Consider the following 17,757-nt stretch of genomic DNA (forward strand, 5'->3'; position numbering starts at 1 on the left):
GGATACTGCTGGTGTGAACGCACTTTGTCGTTAACCACCCACTCTGAAACCCTAACCCTGGCTTGAATCATCAACCGTAAACCCATCTTCAAACCATAGTTTCAGACCCGAAACCAAGAGCAACACCCTCACTCTGGATAGAAACCCTAAATTTAAAGCCCCAACCCAGGTTTGAAAACCTACGCTGAAACACGAACCTGACACCCTGATGGCCTTTTGAAATCATATTTTGAAAGCTCAACCAGGCATGAAAAAACCCTTGTTTGAGACCCCAACACTTGCTTGAAATCCTGCCTTGAAAATACAAACCTACTATAAACTCCAACCCTTGTTTTGAACCTTAACCCAGGTTTGAAGAACTAAATTTGAAACCCCAACTTGACAACTGAGTCTGAAACCGTAGCCAGTATTTATCCACTGATATAACCCCAAAAATAAGGCTTGGAACTCTGCTATGAAACCCCAACCCTTATGTGAAATTCTAACAGTTTGAAATCCATCATTTGAAACCCTAACCCTGGCTTGAAACCCTACTTTGAAAGCCTATACACCAAGCTTCGCTGTCAAAGCACTCTTTAGTTACATATGTTTCAGTAATACAGAACAACATAGCAATAAGAAGACAGTAAAGAAAAAAAAGTATTAACCGTCTGTATAGGAACTCCAAAAACAAACAACTAACACATAGCTGGACACAAATGAGGTTTACCTTCTGCGTCCAACATTTTGGGGATGTCCAAGTACTTCTCGGCCACCTCAAAGGCATTGTTCAGATTGGTCACTGGGTCATCCTACGTTATCAGTCACAGACGGATAGTCACAGAGCAAAGAGCTGAAGTTAGAGAACCAGCAACATGTTTGCAATCCTGCTGAATGTACTTCAGGACAATGTTCATTATTAGTCTATACTTGACATCTCTCCACTTTGGTAGAGTTGGTTCACACACGGTGTTGGTCACCTTTCTGAGCTTGTCGTAGTCAATGAGCTCTGGTCTGTGTCTGTGGATCAGAGCGTTGAAGGCGAGGCCGTCCTTCCAGCTGCCAGAGCGCACACACGCACGCACACACACAAACACCAGTTACACGAGTACCCCAACGTGTGTCACTTTGTTGCAACACACTTAGATAATGGTAGCTAACATTCGAGAACGGATTCCCAAACAGTGTCCTGCAAGAGATTATCAAGTGTGCTGGTGGAAATCATCCCATTTCACGTAATTGGTACAAAAATCATTCATTTTTTAAAAATGCATCTTTAACCATCCAAGTATGCAAACGGTATCCAGAGACCCGTTAATTTCATTATTTCAGTGTAGACTTTTTAGATTTTTTATTTTTTTTGGCTGTGTGTTGTGAGCTTTTTCCAAAGTAAAATATGAGCCTTGACTCAAAGGTGGCAAAACACTGAGTTTGAGGACAGCCATTTGTAACACCTGCTACCAGTATGACACTCTGTCGAAAGCTTGTGATTCGATATAGTGAACTTTAGTGCCCCCCGCTATGTTGCGGGATTCTTACGATTATTTTCATAGATTTTTACTGTATACAGGCAAGTCTGATTTCAGAGTTGCGCGGCATCAGTTAGGTACCAAAAATACAGCATAATTAAGAGCAAGAAGAAGAGGTAGAGAAGATCCTCAAGTTAACTCCAGTTTCCATAATAGTCATTGGTCCCAGAGAGCAGCGAGAATATGTGCTTGCGAGGATTGGTGTGTGCCGTCTTCATTTTTATTGCTGCTCTATGTTAGTTAAAGTCGCAGTTGCTTAAATGTTTGTAACATCTATGCTAATTTTCACTGCATGTTCATGTTTAGAACCCGATGACTCACCGATTAGAAGTCTTATTTTTTTCCTCCTGTTTGAAAAAAACGTTTTGGGTCATTTGTTTTTTATTTGGAGGACACCAACCCCTGTTTTTCAATGAAAATATTTATTGGCTGAATTTGCACAGAGCATTTATTGAAGAATTTCAATGGGTTACATTTTTCTCCCTGTATATTTATGTACTGTATATGTTCGTATTAAACAAACAGATGAGAACGTTTGAACATTTTGGGTTGGAAATATATCGTTAAATTCTCTTTTATGCTTCTAGTTTACAGTCAACTACAACTGAGAGTGACGTACAGACTGAAGCAAGCACACTTTGCCTTTTATTTGCAGAACTGTGCGAGCCAGAGAATCTTCTTTTTGTTCCCTTCATGTGATGTTTAAAAATAGGCTGCCATTTCTGGGGAGCACAGCAACAAGCGTGAGAAAAGGTCCTAAAAAGTACTTTACAAATTGTATTTTAATACGTTTAAATGTTTTTAAGACGTGCAATAGGGGAAAAACTTTTCTTGGTGTCGCAGATTTCCATCTAGTAAGGATCTGCAACAACATATGTCCATAATGGAAATGTTTTACTTTACCATTGTGCAAACATTTCCACCAGAGGGAGTTCTTGTTACAGATTTGAATAAGAAAAAGAATGTGGCATCAAAGAGAAAAAATACACGACTTGAATACCAGCTGTGCTTGTGTGTGTGTTACCTAATGTGGAAGTTCTGCACATTGACATTCTTGTAGGGAGCGGTCTTCCTCTGGCACCACAACAGAAGACCCTCCTTAGCCGACGTCTCTGTGAGGATGATAAGACAGAAGAAGAAGCAGATGATTAACTCTCTCTTGATGGGAACAAATGGTTTGGAAATATCATGTGAGACCTGAACCATTTTAACCAGCCATCAGATGAAAGCAGAAACGTGCGATTTTATGTTGAAATACAACCCAGTACATCTTTTTTTTTTTTGCTGCATGATATGACATTTTATTTTGTCTTGTATATCGTGAAACAAGAAATTGTCTACATTACTCATGTGAATAACAAATGGTGTTCATAGTGGAAATCTTTCGAGAAAACCTTCAACAGAGATGTCCTGGATGGCGAAGCGGAGGATGATGGTCCAGATCATTCCCAGCGTCATCTTGGCGTTTCCGTCCACGATTTCTGTAGGCAAAAAAACCCCACACACATCATTTATTTGTCGATTTAGTCAATGTGGAATGTAGTGGACTTCAAAGGTCATCAGACTGCAGCACAGGCTCTTCCTTTTTCTGAATATTTGTTTAAAATGGTAATGAGAACAATTCATATCAGATTAAATATTTGAAAATGATGTAGCATCTATAGAGTATATTGTGTTACACAAAAAATAATGTTATCAATGAAATAATTTAAATTAGCTTAGTCCATAAAATCATTTGTGTAAACAAAAAAAAATTAATAAAAAAATCGACAGCATTTAATTAATAGAAACGCAGGAGCTTAATTTTGTATTACACTATGTTATGGTTTTGTTTGTTTTTCGTAGCGAGGTAGGTAGTGTAACACGAACACACCCACAGACACGCCTCCTTCACTGCACACAGCTCTCCTGCGGGCAGAGACACAATGGTGGGTTTCTCTTCATAGCTTGCTTGGAAGGAGAGGCAAGCCGAAAGATACTCGGAAATAAGTCTGCCTTGTCTGATATAAAGAAGCCTTGCTAAACAACATCTTTAAAGACTTGAGAAAACTCCATATGACATATCCTCAAATAAAGGTTTAACACATGTAAATTAATTGGTGACGCGCAGGCTTGTTCCCCACTGGTTGCATTGAACAATGTCAAAAAATCAATAGTGTCGTTTCTTGATGAGGGAAGTCAATCACATAAGATTTATATGTTCATTTAGTATTATATACTGAATGATAAAACAAATGCAAATATTGAATGATCAAATAAATAAACGCAAGAAAGACAAAATAGTCTGCTATATATCTAAAAATTATTAATCGATGCATTTAATTTTAAATTGAATTTAAAAAGTGCAATTGATCAATAGTTTTACATCTCTGGCAAAAATTTAATCATCAAGCGGGTATGTTTCAACTATGGAATAGAAATGTAGAGAATGTCAAGAATGTATGAAGGTGTGACACATTTCCATTTCTTGACGTCATCTTTTACACTATCAAAAGCACGCATGTGGTCAGGCTAGAATTCCTCACATGGCTTAAATACACAAGATGACACAGATTATTTGGCATTGACTTATCAATGTAGGCTGTGATGTTTTGATGAAGCAGTATGTGGTTCCACACCCTGTCCCAAATAACCTATTGCAAATGTATATGTATTGTGTGCGTGTGTGTCTACTGACCCTCTGCGCCAATGGAGACCAGTTTGACTCCCTTGCTGGCAATGAAGTCCAGAGCTTTGTTGACGTTGTTGATCTTGTGAACCCTCATCTTGCCTCGCTCTGGCTTGGGTAACCGCTCACCTAAACATACACCAGACAAATAGGTATATAAATATTATAATAATACATTATGTTTGTGTTTCTGTGCCGTTTACAGAGTTGGTAGAGTTGCTGCCAAAAAAAAAAAAAAAAAAAAATCTGTATGCTGTGAGAAAAATACATTCACTGGTTTTCAAACCCTAATTCAGTCTTAATTTGAACTCCTTACCCTGGCTTGGAAACCTTATCATCAAAGCTTTTGTACTCCACGACGCAATTGAGTGGCAAGAAATGTACTTCCACCTTAGTGCTAAACATTGTATGCCGACAAATGGGAATAACTTGAATCAATCAGGCCTACCTGAGATGACCTCCAGAAGCAGCATGAGTTTGAGTCCATCCCTGAAGTCCTCCTCGATATTTTCAATTTGTGTACCGGCCTTGCGCAGGTGGGAGTTGCACCACGCCGTGAACGTCTGTATGAGGACAAACAAAAACGTACACAATTCAGGAATGTACGATACGCAGCTTTCCCTCGCACAACAACAACATTAAGAGCCCCTCATCCTGTTAGACCCGTATTAAAAGTAAGAATTTTAGTAAGTAAATTGACCAGCAATGACAACAACGGCTCAAAACGTGGGGCAGACATAATTAATGCACAGTTGCTTGCAATTTCACTTAATTTGAAAGGAAATTTAACAGATATCTATTATTTAAAAAAAAACAAAAAACAGAGCAGTTAAGAGTAGTTACACAAAATATTGAATGAATAGTGATTTATTTCATTGTGAATGCATTTATTGTTGGCTTTGTAAACTCACTGATGGTTTGATGTAGCAAAAAAAACCCCAACAAAAAACAAACATAACTGCAGAGTTAAAAAAGCTATTGAGTAGACAGGAAGCGAGGTCAGGAAGCACTGTGGTGACAGGAAGTGGATGTTGGAGCCTCAAAATGGTGGCTTTCAAACACATATTGTTTGTCTTCACATAAACATTCCTCTTTTTGGTACATTTTCATCTTGAAAACAAGTGAAGATTTTTGTTTACTTAGTACTGTTTTTCACGTTTTTTTAAAACCAAAAATGCAAGTGAAAACAACCACAATTTGAAAGCACCTTACTGCAACCAGAATTTGAAAGGCTAGTCTGGGCATACTAACCCTAGTTTGAAATCCTAATCCGCATTTTTAAACTCTCATCTTGGAAGCAAATTGAGATTTACAGCCGTTTAATGTTTTTGTCATCAGTTTCCACTGCAAGGTTGCTCATGAAAAATATCTACAATCCAGCCTGATATTGGAGCACATTCCCACACTCATGTCAAATTAATCCCGACAGAAACTCTGACTAAACATCTGTGATACTTGTGATGAATTCCAAAACACAACTGAACGCAGTGACAAATCATGAACAGACGTGTGTGTGTGTGTGTGTGTGTGTGTGTGTGTGTGTGTGTGTGTGTGTGTGTGTGTGTGTGTGTGTAGGGGGCGGGGGGTGCTCATGGCCTGCAATTTTGGAATTTGCCATTCGTCGCTTCTGGGCTGCAGGCATTCCCGGAAAAATAGGATGTTATAAATTAGCTGTAGATATATAGATGGACAAGTCAAGGTATTTTAGATATATATATGGATTCCTACTATTGCCACAGCCTGAAACGTCTCATTTTTTGACATTTTGGCAGGCAATCATGCACACAATTACCCCCACCTCACCAATGGGTTGCAAAACATAATTGTGTGCTCCTGGTGGTCCCGCCCCGGTTTTTAAGAGCCCACCGCAATGGATGGCACAAAGCATGCATTGAGGGAGGCGGATAATGGCACCCTTCAGCTGTCCGCCCAATAAACGAGAGGGTGGGAGTGGAGGCTGAGGGGGGGGGGGGGGGGGTATACATTTCACATAAACAAGCAGACAAATTGGTGGGTAGGAGCGGGACAACAATGTCCCCTTCTAGCACATGCATGCTTCAATGCAGCAGGAAGTGGTGTTGCAATGACAGGAAGTTGCTGCTTAGTTAAGAATTTGAGAACCATTATTGAGACGCATGTCAACAGACAGAAAGTGCACATTAAAACAGAAGTGTTTTAAGTATATATTTCAGTACGATTGATACTTGTGGTTGGTTGAAGGAAAAAAAAAATCAAGATTAATAACCAGTCATAATTGATTTTAATTAAATACAAATATTTTTCTCAAAAAGATGTTTTAAAATGTATACAGTATTTCCAAATGTATTCATGTAAAAAAAAATCCATTCATTCCATTCCATTTTGGGGGGTAAAAATGTAATTTTAAAAACTATATTTCAAACAAGTTGAAATTTTTTTGTAAGTTTTCCAAACTTAAAAACACATTTGAAAAATTACATTTCCAAATTAATAAAATGCTAATTCAATTAAAACAAATCCACCACAGCATTTTATTTAAAAACAAATAAATATGGCAAATACAACTAAAAACAAACGCTTCTTTGAAATTTAAATGTGTATTTGTTTCAATGAATCTACCCCGATGCTCATTTCATTACTCAAGTTGCTATCTTGCTATATGGCGGCATAGCATTTGATCCAATGTCATAATTGCACTTGCCATCAAAGTCAAAATGTACGAAACTGCATTTAGTTGTGATAGCAGGGAGGAAGTGTGCTTGTATTCCGCAATCATAGGGTGTGGCTCAACTTTGTGAGCTGTTTTACATTTGCTTTAATGCACAACTTGAGAGCCGTTAAACCTGCCCAGGCGGCCTATCAACCCAAATAATTTTTTTGTTTCATTTTGAAGGATCCCATTCTAGTTGTGGATGAGATTTTTTTTTCTTCTGATTTTTGGGATGAAAGAAGAAAAAAGTGTGTGAAAGGACACCGTTGCCATGGCAACTTGTTGCTGAGAAGGGAGAGTGGCTCGTTGTGCTTGCAACCATAATCAGCGGTTTATTGCAGACGGGTAATGCATTATTAGTATGACCGCATGCACATGTCAAGCTGATGTAAATGCTTGCCATTTAGCCTAGAGTAGCTGCATGGCAAGCACGGATCCAACATCGATCCATTCAAAACTATATCAGGAAATATAAACAAGAGAAACACATAATAGGTGGCTTGATTTGGCGTGACCATAACTAGCATTTCATGCTTCGGCGCCACCTACTGTTGGAGTTAAGTACAGCACCAGATGGCACTGGTTATCAGTCAGTGTTTTGCACTTCTAAGCAGGCATCATTTTATCCAGAAAGCTTCTGTTTGGGTCTGGAAGTGTTTAAATTGTCCAACATGTCTTCTTCTATACAGATTGAACCACCCTGTCGTGCACGCTTGACTGGTGAAGGGTGGAAGGTTCCTCAAATGAAGCTGTCGGCTGGGAACCGCAAACTTCTTTCAACTCCCTTTTTCCGATCAGGCCCAGAGGTTAAATATAAAAACTTAAGCAGGTTATTTAGCATTTCCAGAAAGACACTAAAACACAAATGGCATGAAATAGATACACCCCCTGCAGTGTTGAATAAAATCAGAACCAGTCATCGGTACATCCCATTTAGACAAGCTCTGGCTCGCAGTGTCATCATGGCAGGACACAGTGGAATCTAACAAGAACTGATGCAAGAACTATGCATGTTCATCAGGAAGGAATGCAGAAAATTCTAATCAAACCTATACCATGAAATACAAAGGCAGTCAGTCATTTTAGTTTGAAGATGTCGTTTTCAGTCAAAATTCATGCGTTGCACCAGAGATAAATTCCAACGGATCACCACAAGAACTGGCAAATTCGGCAGATGGTTGATGCTAAATTGTGGAATTCCCAAGGTTACATCATAGGGTATGAGCAGACCTAGGTGCCACGTGAAATACATAATATGCCCGAACTGGTAGAAAATACAATTTGTCCCTATCGGTGCATGATAAAATTCAATTCGAACACATGCTAAAAAATACTAGTCGAACATTTAGTTTGAAAAAGTCAATTTGGGGGGGAATTCAGACTATTTCCATTGGTCGTACCTGAATGAATTCTTTCAAAGGAATTTACCCAGTTGCCTCCAAAAAAGGACAAGGTGTATGGGACAGATGACTGACACCAAATTGTGGAAAGTGTGAATTTTCTGTATTTGGTGTAGTGGTTTAGTGGCAATGTTTACATTGAACACAAAATTGTCATAAGTGAACTCCACAAAAAGAGTTTAACCAAAAATTGTGTGAATAAAGAAAACAATCCATTCACCATGCTCAATAATATCACAAACATTTTGCACACACACACGCACGCACAACATTTGATGAGGTCAATGTGAAAGATGGCTCTGACAGTTTACTCATCATGTTGGTCCACCATCATCACACCGTCCTTGTAGAACAGGCAATAACACGCCTCTGATGTAATTATATCACCATGTTGTCAAGTTGTATCTCACCCTAACAACCTGTCACTGCAGCATGTACCCTCACACATTCACCAGATTTAAGGGCCTTAGACATGCAGCGACGTGCTGACACCACAAATGATTCCGACTCAGGTAGGAGAGAAGCCAAGACGAAAAACAAAGAAAGACACAGTGTTTTAGTGTATTATTTGAAATACCACAAAGAGGAACTGGGGATGGAAAACAGAAGTTAGAACATTGCAAAACAGATCTATTAATGAAAGGTTCTTTGAAGCAAAGTGCCATGAAGCTTGTAAAATTTGAGACTGGGCAGGACCCAGGGGGACTAATGGAGCCGACCGGGTCTGGCTGGCTTCGTGAATGAAGTTCAGTAATTAAATGTTCTGGTCTGACAAGCACTTCAACACCCCTTTCCTGAAGGAAGGCCAATTAAAGAACAACTTCAACCTGACACACATAGGCATACTGGCTGACTTCAACATCACAGGACATAGGGGTTGCATTTCAGTAGTTTTCAGACGTGAAGTTCAGAAAGTAAAAACATTTTAGTCACATCCATTTGTTTAGTATCCGTGGCTGAAATTTGGTGGCCATCAAACACAATCTTTAGGACAGGTTTGTCTTTGAAGAACACCTTGAATATGGCTAAAATGACGGCTCCCGAAACCAAAATGGCAGCCTTCACGTGCATTTTCAGGCATGGCTTCTGAGGACTTTGTTGGGCCACTGATGATAAACATACCTACCAAAATTCATATTGGTAGGTAAATTGGATTTGGGGGCTAATAAAAAAAAATATCAATTGTTCACATAAAGTCATCAAAATCACATCAAAACACAGCAGCACAGGTCTGTAACATTCCAGGAAGGATTTTCAAATCTATATTGAAGTAATACATGCTGCATTTGTTCTCCATTTGTAAAGCCTCAACAAACATACACGCGCTTCACGGCAAAGGCCCAAGAACTAACTGGCCCCACACTTTAAATTCATTCCATGCAGCTCTGCTCATACTGTGCTGCTGTAGGAGGATACACAGCCTTAGCTACTGTCGAGCGACGGCAGGAACTGGACACCATCAAAACAACCTCACAATTCCATCCCCCCCCCCCAGGACATGATGCGAGCCAGGGTTGAGGCCTACAAGTGTGTTTGAGAAGTGAAAGGCTTAAAAGAAAGAAGCAGCCCACGGCGACTCGTCTCAACAGCTGCTTGGAGGTCAGCGCTTGACAGTGATGATGCTTAAAACACACACAAAAGTTGAAACATGCACACACACACACAAGAGCAAACACGATGAAGTCGAAGCAGAAGTTTCATTGCTCTTATTATCCTCTCAAATCTGGACATGTCATCATATACGTGTACACACGCACGCACACACACACCTACCTCCTTGCTGCATGTGCTGACAAGTTGTCAGGAAAAAAACCCCGCTACACTACAAGATATATTGTTGAAATCTGACCTTGTGGACCCGGCTTATTCGCATTTCAAGAGTCATCAAACTTAGCAGTCATGCTCTGATGACAAAAACTTGTTTAAACAATTTAGCCAACATCTGTCTACAATGTATGTTTAAATGTGGGAGCAACTGGACAAAATCTCTACCATAAAATGGCAGCTTGAAAACAAAATGGGAGACTTCCTCACTCTTTTTTGGGCATGACTTTTTTTGTGGGTCTACTATGTTCTATGATTGTCATGCCGGCTGAATTTCATGTTGCCAAATGAAACCTGCCGCAGGGCAGAATTTACAAGCAAAAAAATTGTGGGAGGTGCTACAAAGCCATTTTTGTTGTCATACCCTGACTTGCAACCTGATAATTTCAACTGTTGGAGATGCCGTATCCCAAATGACCACTGGACAGACTCCACTTGAATAAATAAAAGGCCATGCTTCTAAATGACACAGCCAAGTAGGAGTTTGTCAAAGTACAAACCCTAGATTTTGCCCCAAATTATTGTTTTGAACTAAAATGACCAATCTGTTCAATTTCATTCATGGGTCTTTGAGACTTTTGAGTGTGCCCTGTGTCATGATAGACATGTCCACCGGATTTCATGTTGATGTCAGAAAGTAATGTAAGGCAGCTCTTACGAAGAATCTTCAAAAAGATCATCAAAATTTGTCACGATGCTCCGTCCACATTTGACGATGTAGACAAAAACAAAGCGCAGATATTTGGGGTCACAGATCTGCCGCGTATGCATAGCTGCTTCCCATCGGGCCTCACTTGGGCAAATTCCGGAGTTCAACAAAGTACGGGCCCTGAAATTCACCCAAAATGGCTGCTCCAAACCGAAATGCCAATCGACCTGTCCTTAACATTTTTTCATGTGAGCTGTTGTGATAGACATCCAATGGATGTGAAATTAAGTGTGATGAGTGTCAAGGGCTGTTTTTCTAACTTTCTTGATTCCTGATTAAAAAACAGAAATTACATGAGTGATCCGAAAGATATACACTGCATAGCTATTTGGTAATCTAAGCTTCTTACATGACGGTGGCACGTGGGAGTCCCCCACAGGGGCACAACACAGCAGCCATCTTAATCCTGTTCGTGTGTGTGCAAGATGATCCTCCTGACCCAAAAAGGCACGACCAGTTACACTGTCAACCAGTCTTTATCCAAACCTTTGCGCTGCTTTAATAACAGCCATATTTCCATAACTTCAATTTATGTCACAAAACAGGAAATGTGTGGGTAGGTGGGGAATGAAAAGGGGGGTCCTTTCAGACTAAAATGTCAAGCTGCGCTGTTTGTTCATTTATTTATGTCGCTTCCTGTCTTTGTTGCCGGGTCAGACTGCACCAACCGAAACATTTGCAGGTTGAGGCCTTGCACTTTCAAAATGTACACGCACACACGCAAAAACTTGCAGTTAAACTGTTGGCACGTTGTTGCTCACAATGTACATGGTTAGTGACCCCGTACATGTCGACACAATGCTGCAATACTCTGAGGCTCATTGCAACACCAAATATTTTGTTCAGGTTGAGGTGTTGCAGAACGATATTTCGAAACCATCAAAACTCCACACTCATGTTGAAATGCACCAAGTGGACATTTCAGTGTATTGTGTGTGAAAACAGATGATGAAAATCAGACAAATTCCCTCGGGCAAGTTAGCCTTTCAGAGACTCCTTGAAATGGTCAAAATGGCACAAAAATGGTAGTTTTGAACCAATATGGCTGACTTCGAGTCTTCTGTGGCATGGCATCGAGACTTTTTGTGGATTTGGAATTTGGGTCTGTAGCAGGCGCTACAGACCCAAATTATCACCGGGAGGGTTGTCCACTTCAAAAATAAAATAAAATAAATACATAGTGTCATTCCTCAAGGAGACACCTCTACCTACTCGTATGTCTGATACTGCCATCCAGTGCAGTAGACCACAACATAAAAAGACGACAGAGCGGACATGGCATCTGTAAAGCTTAAAGTGGAGTCTTCCAAAATGCATTTGTACAAATAAATGCCTTTCGAAGTAATCTCACTGTTCAGCTGCTCTTTTATGGCCTGTGAAGTGTTGGCGCACACAACAGGATGAAATCACAGAAGAATAATCAGCGGCCGGTCTTGGCATCCAGTTTGTCTGTTTCTCTCATATCACACCATCGCCTGGACTTCTCCCCCCCCTGGCCAATCAGCAGCTGAGCTAATCCACACTTCCTGTCTTGAGGTTCGCTACAGGAAGCCGAGCGTGGGTGGAGGGAGAATGTCCAAGTTCATTGTCCAGGAATGTGCGGCAAAGAGATCCAGCGGAACGGGAAGTTAAATATTAACCCACTCGAGCGAGTCCGGTGCACCACCTGAGGACCAAAAGCCATCCAATCAAAACGGACCACGTTTTCTTCAGAAACTGAATGGAAAAACCAAGTTCATTTTAGCTGAGGCTGCTAGATGCCAACAGCTTCAGGCTTGTGAGTTCATGATGATGTCAGTTATTTCCTGTCGGATGAATGATCTCATTTGCTCAGCAATTAAAACACACAATCACCGCAGCAGATTTTGGATGAAAAATGTTGGGAGGTGCACCAGCCAGGACAATACATTTCATCATGAGGAAGCACTTATGAGTTCATCAAACACAAGACGTTTGGTCAAGCTCTAACCTTCTGGTGTTGACTATTTAGAGTTTTGTGCTTTATAGTGAGGCATCAAACTTTGATGTCATACTCCAGCCACTTGTAATGAAAGCTGAATTATTTTTTTCACAAAGAAAAATAAATTAATAAAACACCCATCTGTCTTGTGCACAAGGAAAGGAAAAATTGGTAGCAATCAGACAAAATGTCTCAGTGTTTTCCAGAGAAGGACCTCTGGCAATGGACAAAATTTCCATTAAAAAAGCAGATGAAAGCCAACATGGCTGACGTGATGTGCATTTCAGGTATGGTTTCTTGAGACTTTTTTGTGGCTCTACTCATGATTAAAATGCCAAAGAATTTTAATTTTGGCTGGCTTTGTGCCAGGGAAAATCAGGACGCTGATACCGCCGACTGGCGGGGGGTTTGATCTGTCGTTTCTTCTTCTGTAGTTGGTTCAGGTCTTTCCTGTGCACTGCTGTTGATATAGCGCCTCCGTAGTAACGTTGCAACTGCAGTTACAATGCGAAGTTGCCGCACGGGGACATCAATCCCTCAATCAGCACAGCTGGAGCTTTACGCTGTGTTGAGCGATATCAGTAAGGTCTGGCTGGGGAGACCACGGGGGGGCACAAACTTACCATGGAGGCAGCTGCCACACAATTTTGAACACAGGAAAAACCTGTTATCATCATTGGTTTTAAACATGCACTGATGAACGTAAGTGTGTATTCCTGTCACAAGCACTATTATCCCACAGTGCCAATTGGCCGGCGCGCAGGGAGCTGCCAGCCCAAAGCATCAGCTGTTTGTGTTGGCCTTTTATTACTAAAAGTGACGGTGGAATGTTTCCAGAGAACATGGTGTTAATTAGCTCACATGAAAATGGCCACACTGAGGCTGAACAGTGGTGTTAAAAAAAATAAATTAAAAAAAACGGGAAATCATCATGGGAAGTTAAGATGGGCAAGTCGACCCACACATTTTTTTGAATATGTTCAATGCCAAATTTAGCGTCTTGTAAAACAGCTGGCAACGTGGAGAACTTTGCTTTGAAAACGGCTAACAGTGAATGCGCTGAGAGTAAACCATCGAATTTTGTAAATTCCTGATTTGTTCCCATTAGATCCCATTCATACATTCCAGCATTAACAACTCCTGCAATTTTGCAACATTGATGCTAACCAGGCATATCAAGTTGACATGTGAAACTAGTTGGGGAAGTAGTTGTTCCGAAAAAGAAGAAGTAATCATGCAGCGTATCAAAGGATGCTTTTAAACTTTGTCACCACACACTGCCCGTGTCTCATTTTATTGACTGAGGTGTGTGGCCTTTCCCCCTACCTATTTCCTCAAACATGAGCAGCAGTAAAGATGTGACAGTTGTTGCAAGAGCAAACACCAAACAAATTGAGGCTAAGAACTTCATTCAGGACTTTGATAACACTTAAAAGTTTACGAGGTCTGACCGCAGTGTTCCAATCCAACCGAAAAGCTATAATCTGACAGTCTTACATAAACACCGAAAAAAGAGAAGAAGCCGGTGAGAACAAAACGTAGAAATGTGATTGGCCAATTATTGCCAGGCACGATTTAAGGCTTTCATAATCAGGACAGGAAGTCAGACAAATTTAACATTCCAGAATCATTATCTGAATCTGAATCATCTTTATTCGTCAAGGGAATTTGTCGGAATTTGGTCCGAGCTGCTCTCGTATTAGAGCAAACAAGCCACTATATCAAAATACAGTGGTGCCTTGAGGTACGAGTGACGTATTTTCTGCTTTGGCTTGCGTGTGCAGACTTGAGATACAAGTGCTGTATGGTGGCAGCAAACTCAACTGAAAGAACAACCACCCCCAAAAAAGCTTCAAACCATTCATTGCGAATCACAGTTGTTTACTGTGAAACAAAAATAAAACAAACGACTGTGTAAAGCAACCACATAGCTTGGTCTTTCAGTCCACTAACTTAATGCTAATACTAGTTTGCATGTATTTGCAGAATGATAACCCTGTCCGCAACAGATTGAAGACAAACGGTGCCGCAAAACACACACACAGATTTTTTTTTTTAATGTCTTAACATTAGCTCTTTACAAAAAAGCCCCTTATAAACATATAGTTAATAAATGTTTGATGGCTATAGATTGATTATGACTAGTATTTCTTATTTGAGGGTGGGGGGGCAGTTTAAACATTTACAGTGCTGACACACTAGGGTGTGCATGCCTGCAGCGTGAGAATGTGCTTGAGGTATGACAAGGACACTTTCAAGTAATGTGTCATGGGGCTAGAATTAGATGCTCAATGCCAGAGAGAGCGCCGCGTAGCGGCCACATCACATAAAAGCACTGCAAAGGGTGTGAAAATGCAGCTCGACAAGAGTTTCAGGCCAGCCCGGTCACCCGGGCTCTTCCTGTCCCGCCTCTTCCTCCTTGTCTCCACCCACCTGGTCAGCTTTTACCTTATAAGGCAACGCACCCAAGCGCCTCTCACCGTGACGACAGTGATGTAACGGGGCAGCAAGCTCCCGCCGACACACCGCCATCAAGGTGACAGTGCAGTCCCCCCCCCCCCCCCTCAAAATTGTTCTGCTTTGTGCGGTCTAACACAACAATGCATACACACATGCAAGCGCACACAACCACAACCACATACTCACTGCTTCTCTCACACTCACACATGAAGTTGGACAGACAGCACATGACAAGCAACTTCAATCCAAACCAAGACTTCCTGGGAGTGTCCTCAAATGGCCTCCTGTTCAGTGGCTTCACAAAAGACAGCATGAGTCAAATCAAATAAGCGGCGTTCTGCTGACATTACATTGGAGGGACTGAGAAAAAAATGTCAAGAATGCTGCCAGGAAGAACAGGAGGAAGAAGGGAAGGGAGTCCTTGTAAAAAGTCCAGCAAGGATCCAGAGTTTCCGCTTGTTGATGACCCGTACAAGAAACACTTACTAGCTCCCACATTCCTAAGAACAGACTCGTACATCTTTAAGGCTTCAAACCTCTCTGGCCTCTTAAAGCCTGAACAACGCACCAAGAAAGTTTAAGCCGATGCCACTCCAAAAAATGAAGTCTGAACGTCAAGGACGCAGACGCTGCAAGAAGCAGGTCAAGATTTGTTTTTAACTTGAAATATGTTGAAAAACAGGCTTTAATAAGTACTGCTGGACTAGTATAAAGTTGTGATACATGTATTGAATTAATTGTTCTAATATTGACCAACTGAAATGCTAATCCTAATTTGGTTAGATGATCCAAAACATTTGCGATGATAAAAATAAAACAAAGTATAAAATGGTAATTAATTTACAGTAACTTGCAGCAAGTACAGACATTGGACGCATTGAAAAATTACGAGAATGTCCATGTTTCTAAATTGATATCAATCAGTGTGGTAATTTCGGGTCTGACTGCAAGTAGAAAAGAGGCTGGGCGGGGCTTCGTGTCGGTCTACTGCAGCCTATTGCAGGACAGGAAGGACGTTTCTGTGGGTTTTGTGGTTTTTCTGCTTATTGCCGTTTCAAGCCTGAAGTCACCGCACATATAAAGTGTGAGAAGAAGCACTCCCCAACCAACATGATGGATGGAAAGCACAAGAATACCTGAACATTGACAAAAGACAATTCTTTGGGCGATGGTTCCGTCTGGTACATTTAATGACCAAATCAGCCATTTTTTGCCACAGGCAAAACAAGAAATGTAATTGTACCTCACTTCTACTCCACTCCAACAGGTGACGGAAGGCCAATCCTTTCCAACAAGACCATTTGCTTATTCTCAAATTGGAATTACTCCAGTTGTTATATTTTTGTACTTGGCATTTAGCTTTTACTTCATCTTGGCCTATAATTTGTTTTGATTATTTTGGCGTTGATACTTTAAAGTCTCACGGTCTCATTCAGATTACACAGACACGCAAGCTCCTGCCAAACTGCAATTGCTGTTGCTGTGTCCAGCAGTGTGTGTGAAATAGACAAAAAACAAGCGGCAGCCTCCAATGCCTTCACTACATCCCCATAAGAAAAGGTTTGTGTTGCTGATTCTTATATTAAAAAAATGTGGAATTGTTTCAGAACACTTCTTTAATGTTCAGAAAAATATAGTTTAAAATTGTAATTGTTTGCACTGTTACAGATATCTTGACTGTCAACATTTTCACTTAAAAATGTTGAATAAAAAGGTGATTTTTTTTTTTTGGGTTGATTGATTTTTTTGTTGGATTGATCAATTACGCCAATAAAATTTAGACCTTGTTCCCAACACTGAAAGCACAGTCATTTAAAGGTCCATCGTTTCCACAGACAATGTACTGTACACATTAATTTTGTCCCTTTAGAAGCTCTTCTGTTGCTGACGTGACATTCATGAGGTTTAAAGGCAGGAATCTGGTTAATCCAAATTTGGTGAGTGTACCCATGATAACACCTGGTGTGTTTTCTTTGGTGGAAAGTTGTCCGTCTTGTTTGGTATTAATGTGGGTCAGCAAAGACGCCTGCCGTAGGCCGCGAACCTCCCATCCCATCTGATCCAATCAAAACTGGCCCGAGGGGGATTATATAGTCGACAAAGTCTCCTGTGTTGGCCGTCTGACTCGCCGTGTCGTCATTTCCAGCTTTAACGCCCTCCACGCTACTCCGGCTACGCTTGTGGCACTGGTCACAGCTCTGTTGATGCAAAGGATTCCTTCGCTACTTTCTCTCACTTTGATCGTCTATTTTTGGTCTTCTCGCATCAACACTCAAGTGCTGATGCCACAACTGTTTTTAAGAAATGCTGTGCATGCTCACAACTCCCATTAATATGTTCAGTTTTCCAGAGTGCTGTTAACAGTCCACAACCTGGCCATTGTGTGAAGCTGTGGAGATGTAACTAAAAATAAGATACTGTAATATCAGGTTGCTTGGCAACAGCAACCCAAGCAGTTGATAGCTGAAATGCACAACTAACTACTGCTGCAATAAAATGCTTCAAGAACAACAACATTGGTGTTACAGTTCTGATACCA

The 17,757-nt window shown here is 40.8% G+C and overlaps 1 protein-coding gene across 5 annotated transcripts in view; it reads right to left on the reverse strand.

Moving 5' to 3' along the window:
- actn4 (actinin, alpha 4) overlaps positions 1 to 17,757 on the reverse strand; it is a 40,418-nt gene that overhangs the window by 12,618 nt on the left and 10,043 nt on the right. For all 5 annotated transcript variants that reach the window (XM_086124796.1, XM_086124795.1, XM_086124797.1 and 2 more), the window contains exons 2-7: positions 4,625 to 4,739; positions 4,186 to 4,305; positions 2,903 to 2,989; positions 2,533 to 2,620; positions 960 to 1,038; positions 710 to 791 (exon numbers count right to left, since the gene is read on the reverse strand). In XM_086124796.1, the coding sequence (XP_085980922.1) occupies positions 710 to 791; positions 960 to 1,038; positions 2,533 to 2,620; positions 2,903 to 2,989; positions 4,186 to 4,305; positions 4,625 to 4,739 (571 nt within the window). The remainder of the gene's footprint in view (positions 1 to 709; positions 792 to 959; positions 1,039 to 2,532; positions 2,621 to 2,902; positions 2,990 to 4,185; positions 4,306 to 4,624; positions 4,740 to 17,757) is intronic.

Source organism: Hippocampus guttulatus, chromosome 12 (assembly GCF_054856545.1).
Source record: "Hippocampus guttulatus isolate MCC_2025c chromosome 12, RoL_Hgut_1.0, whole genome shotgun sequence".
NCBI lineage: Eukaryota > Metazoa > Chordata > Actinopteri > Syngnathiformes > Syngnathidae > Hippocampus > Hippocampus guttulatus.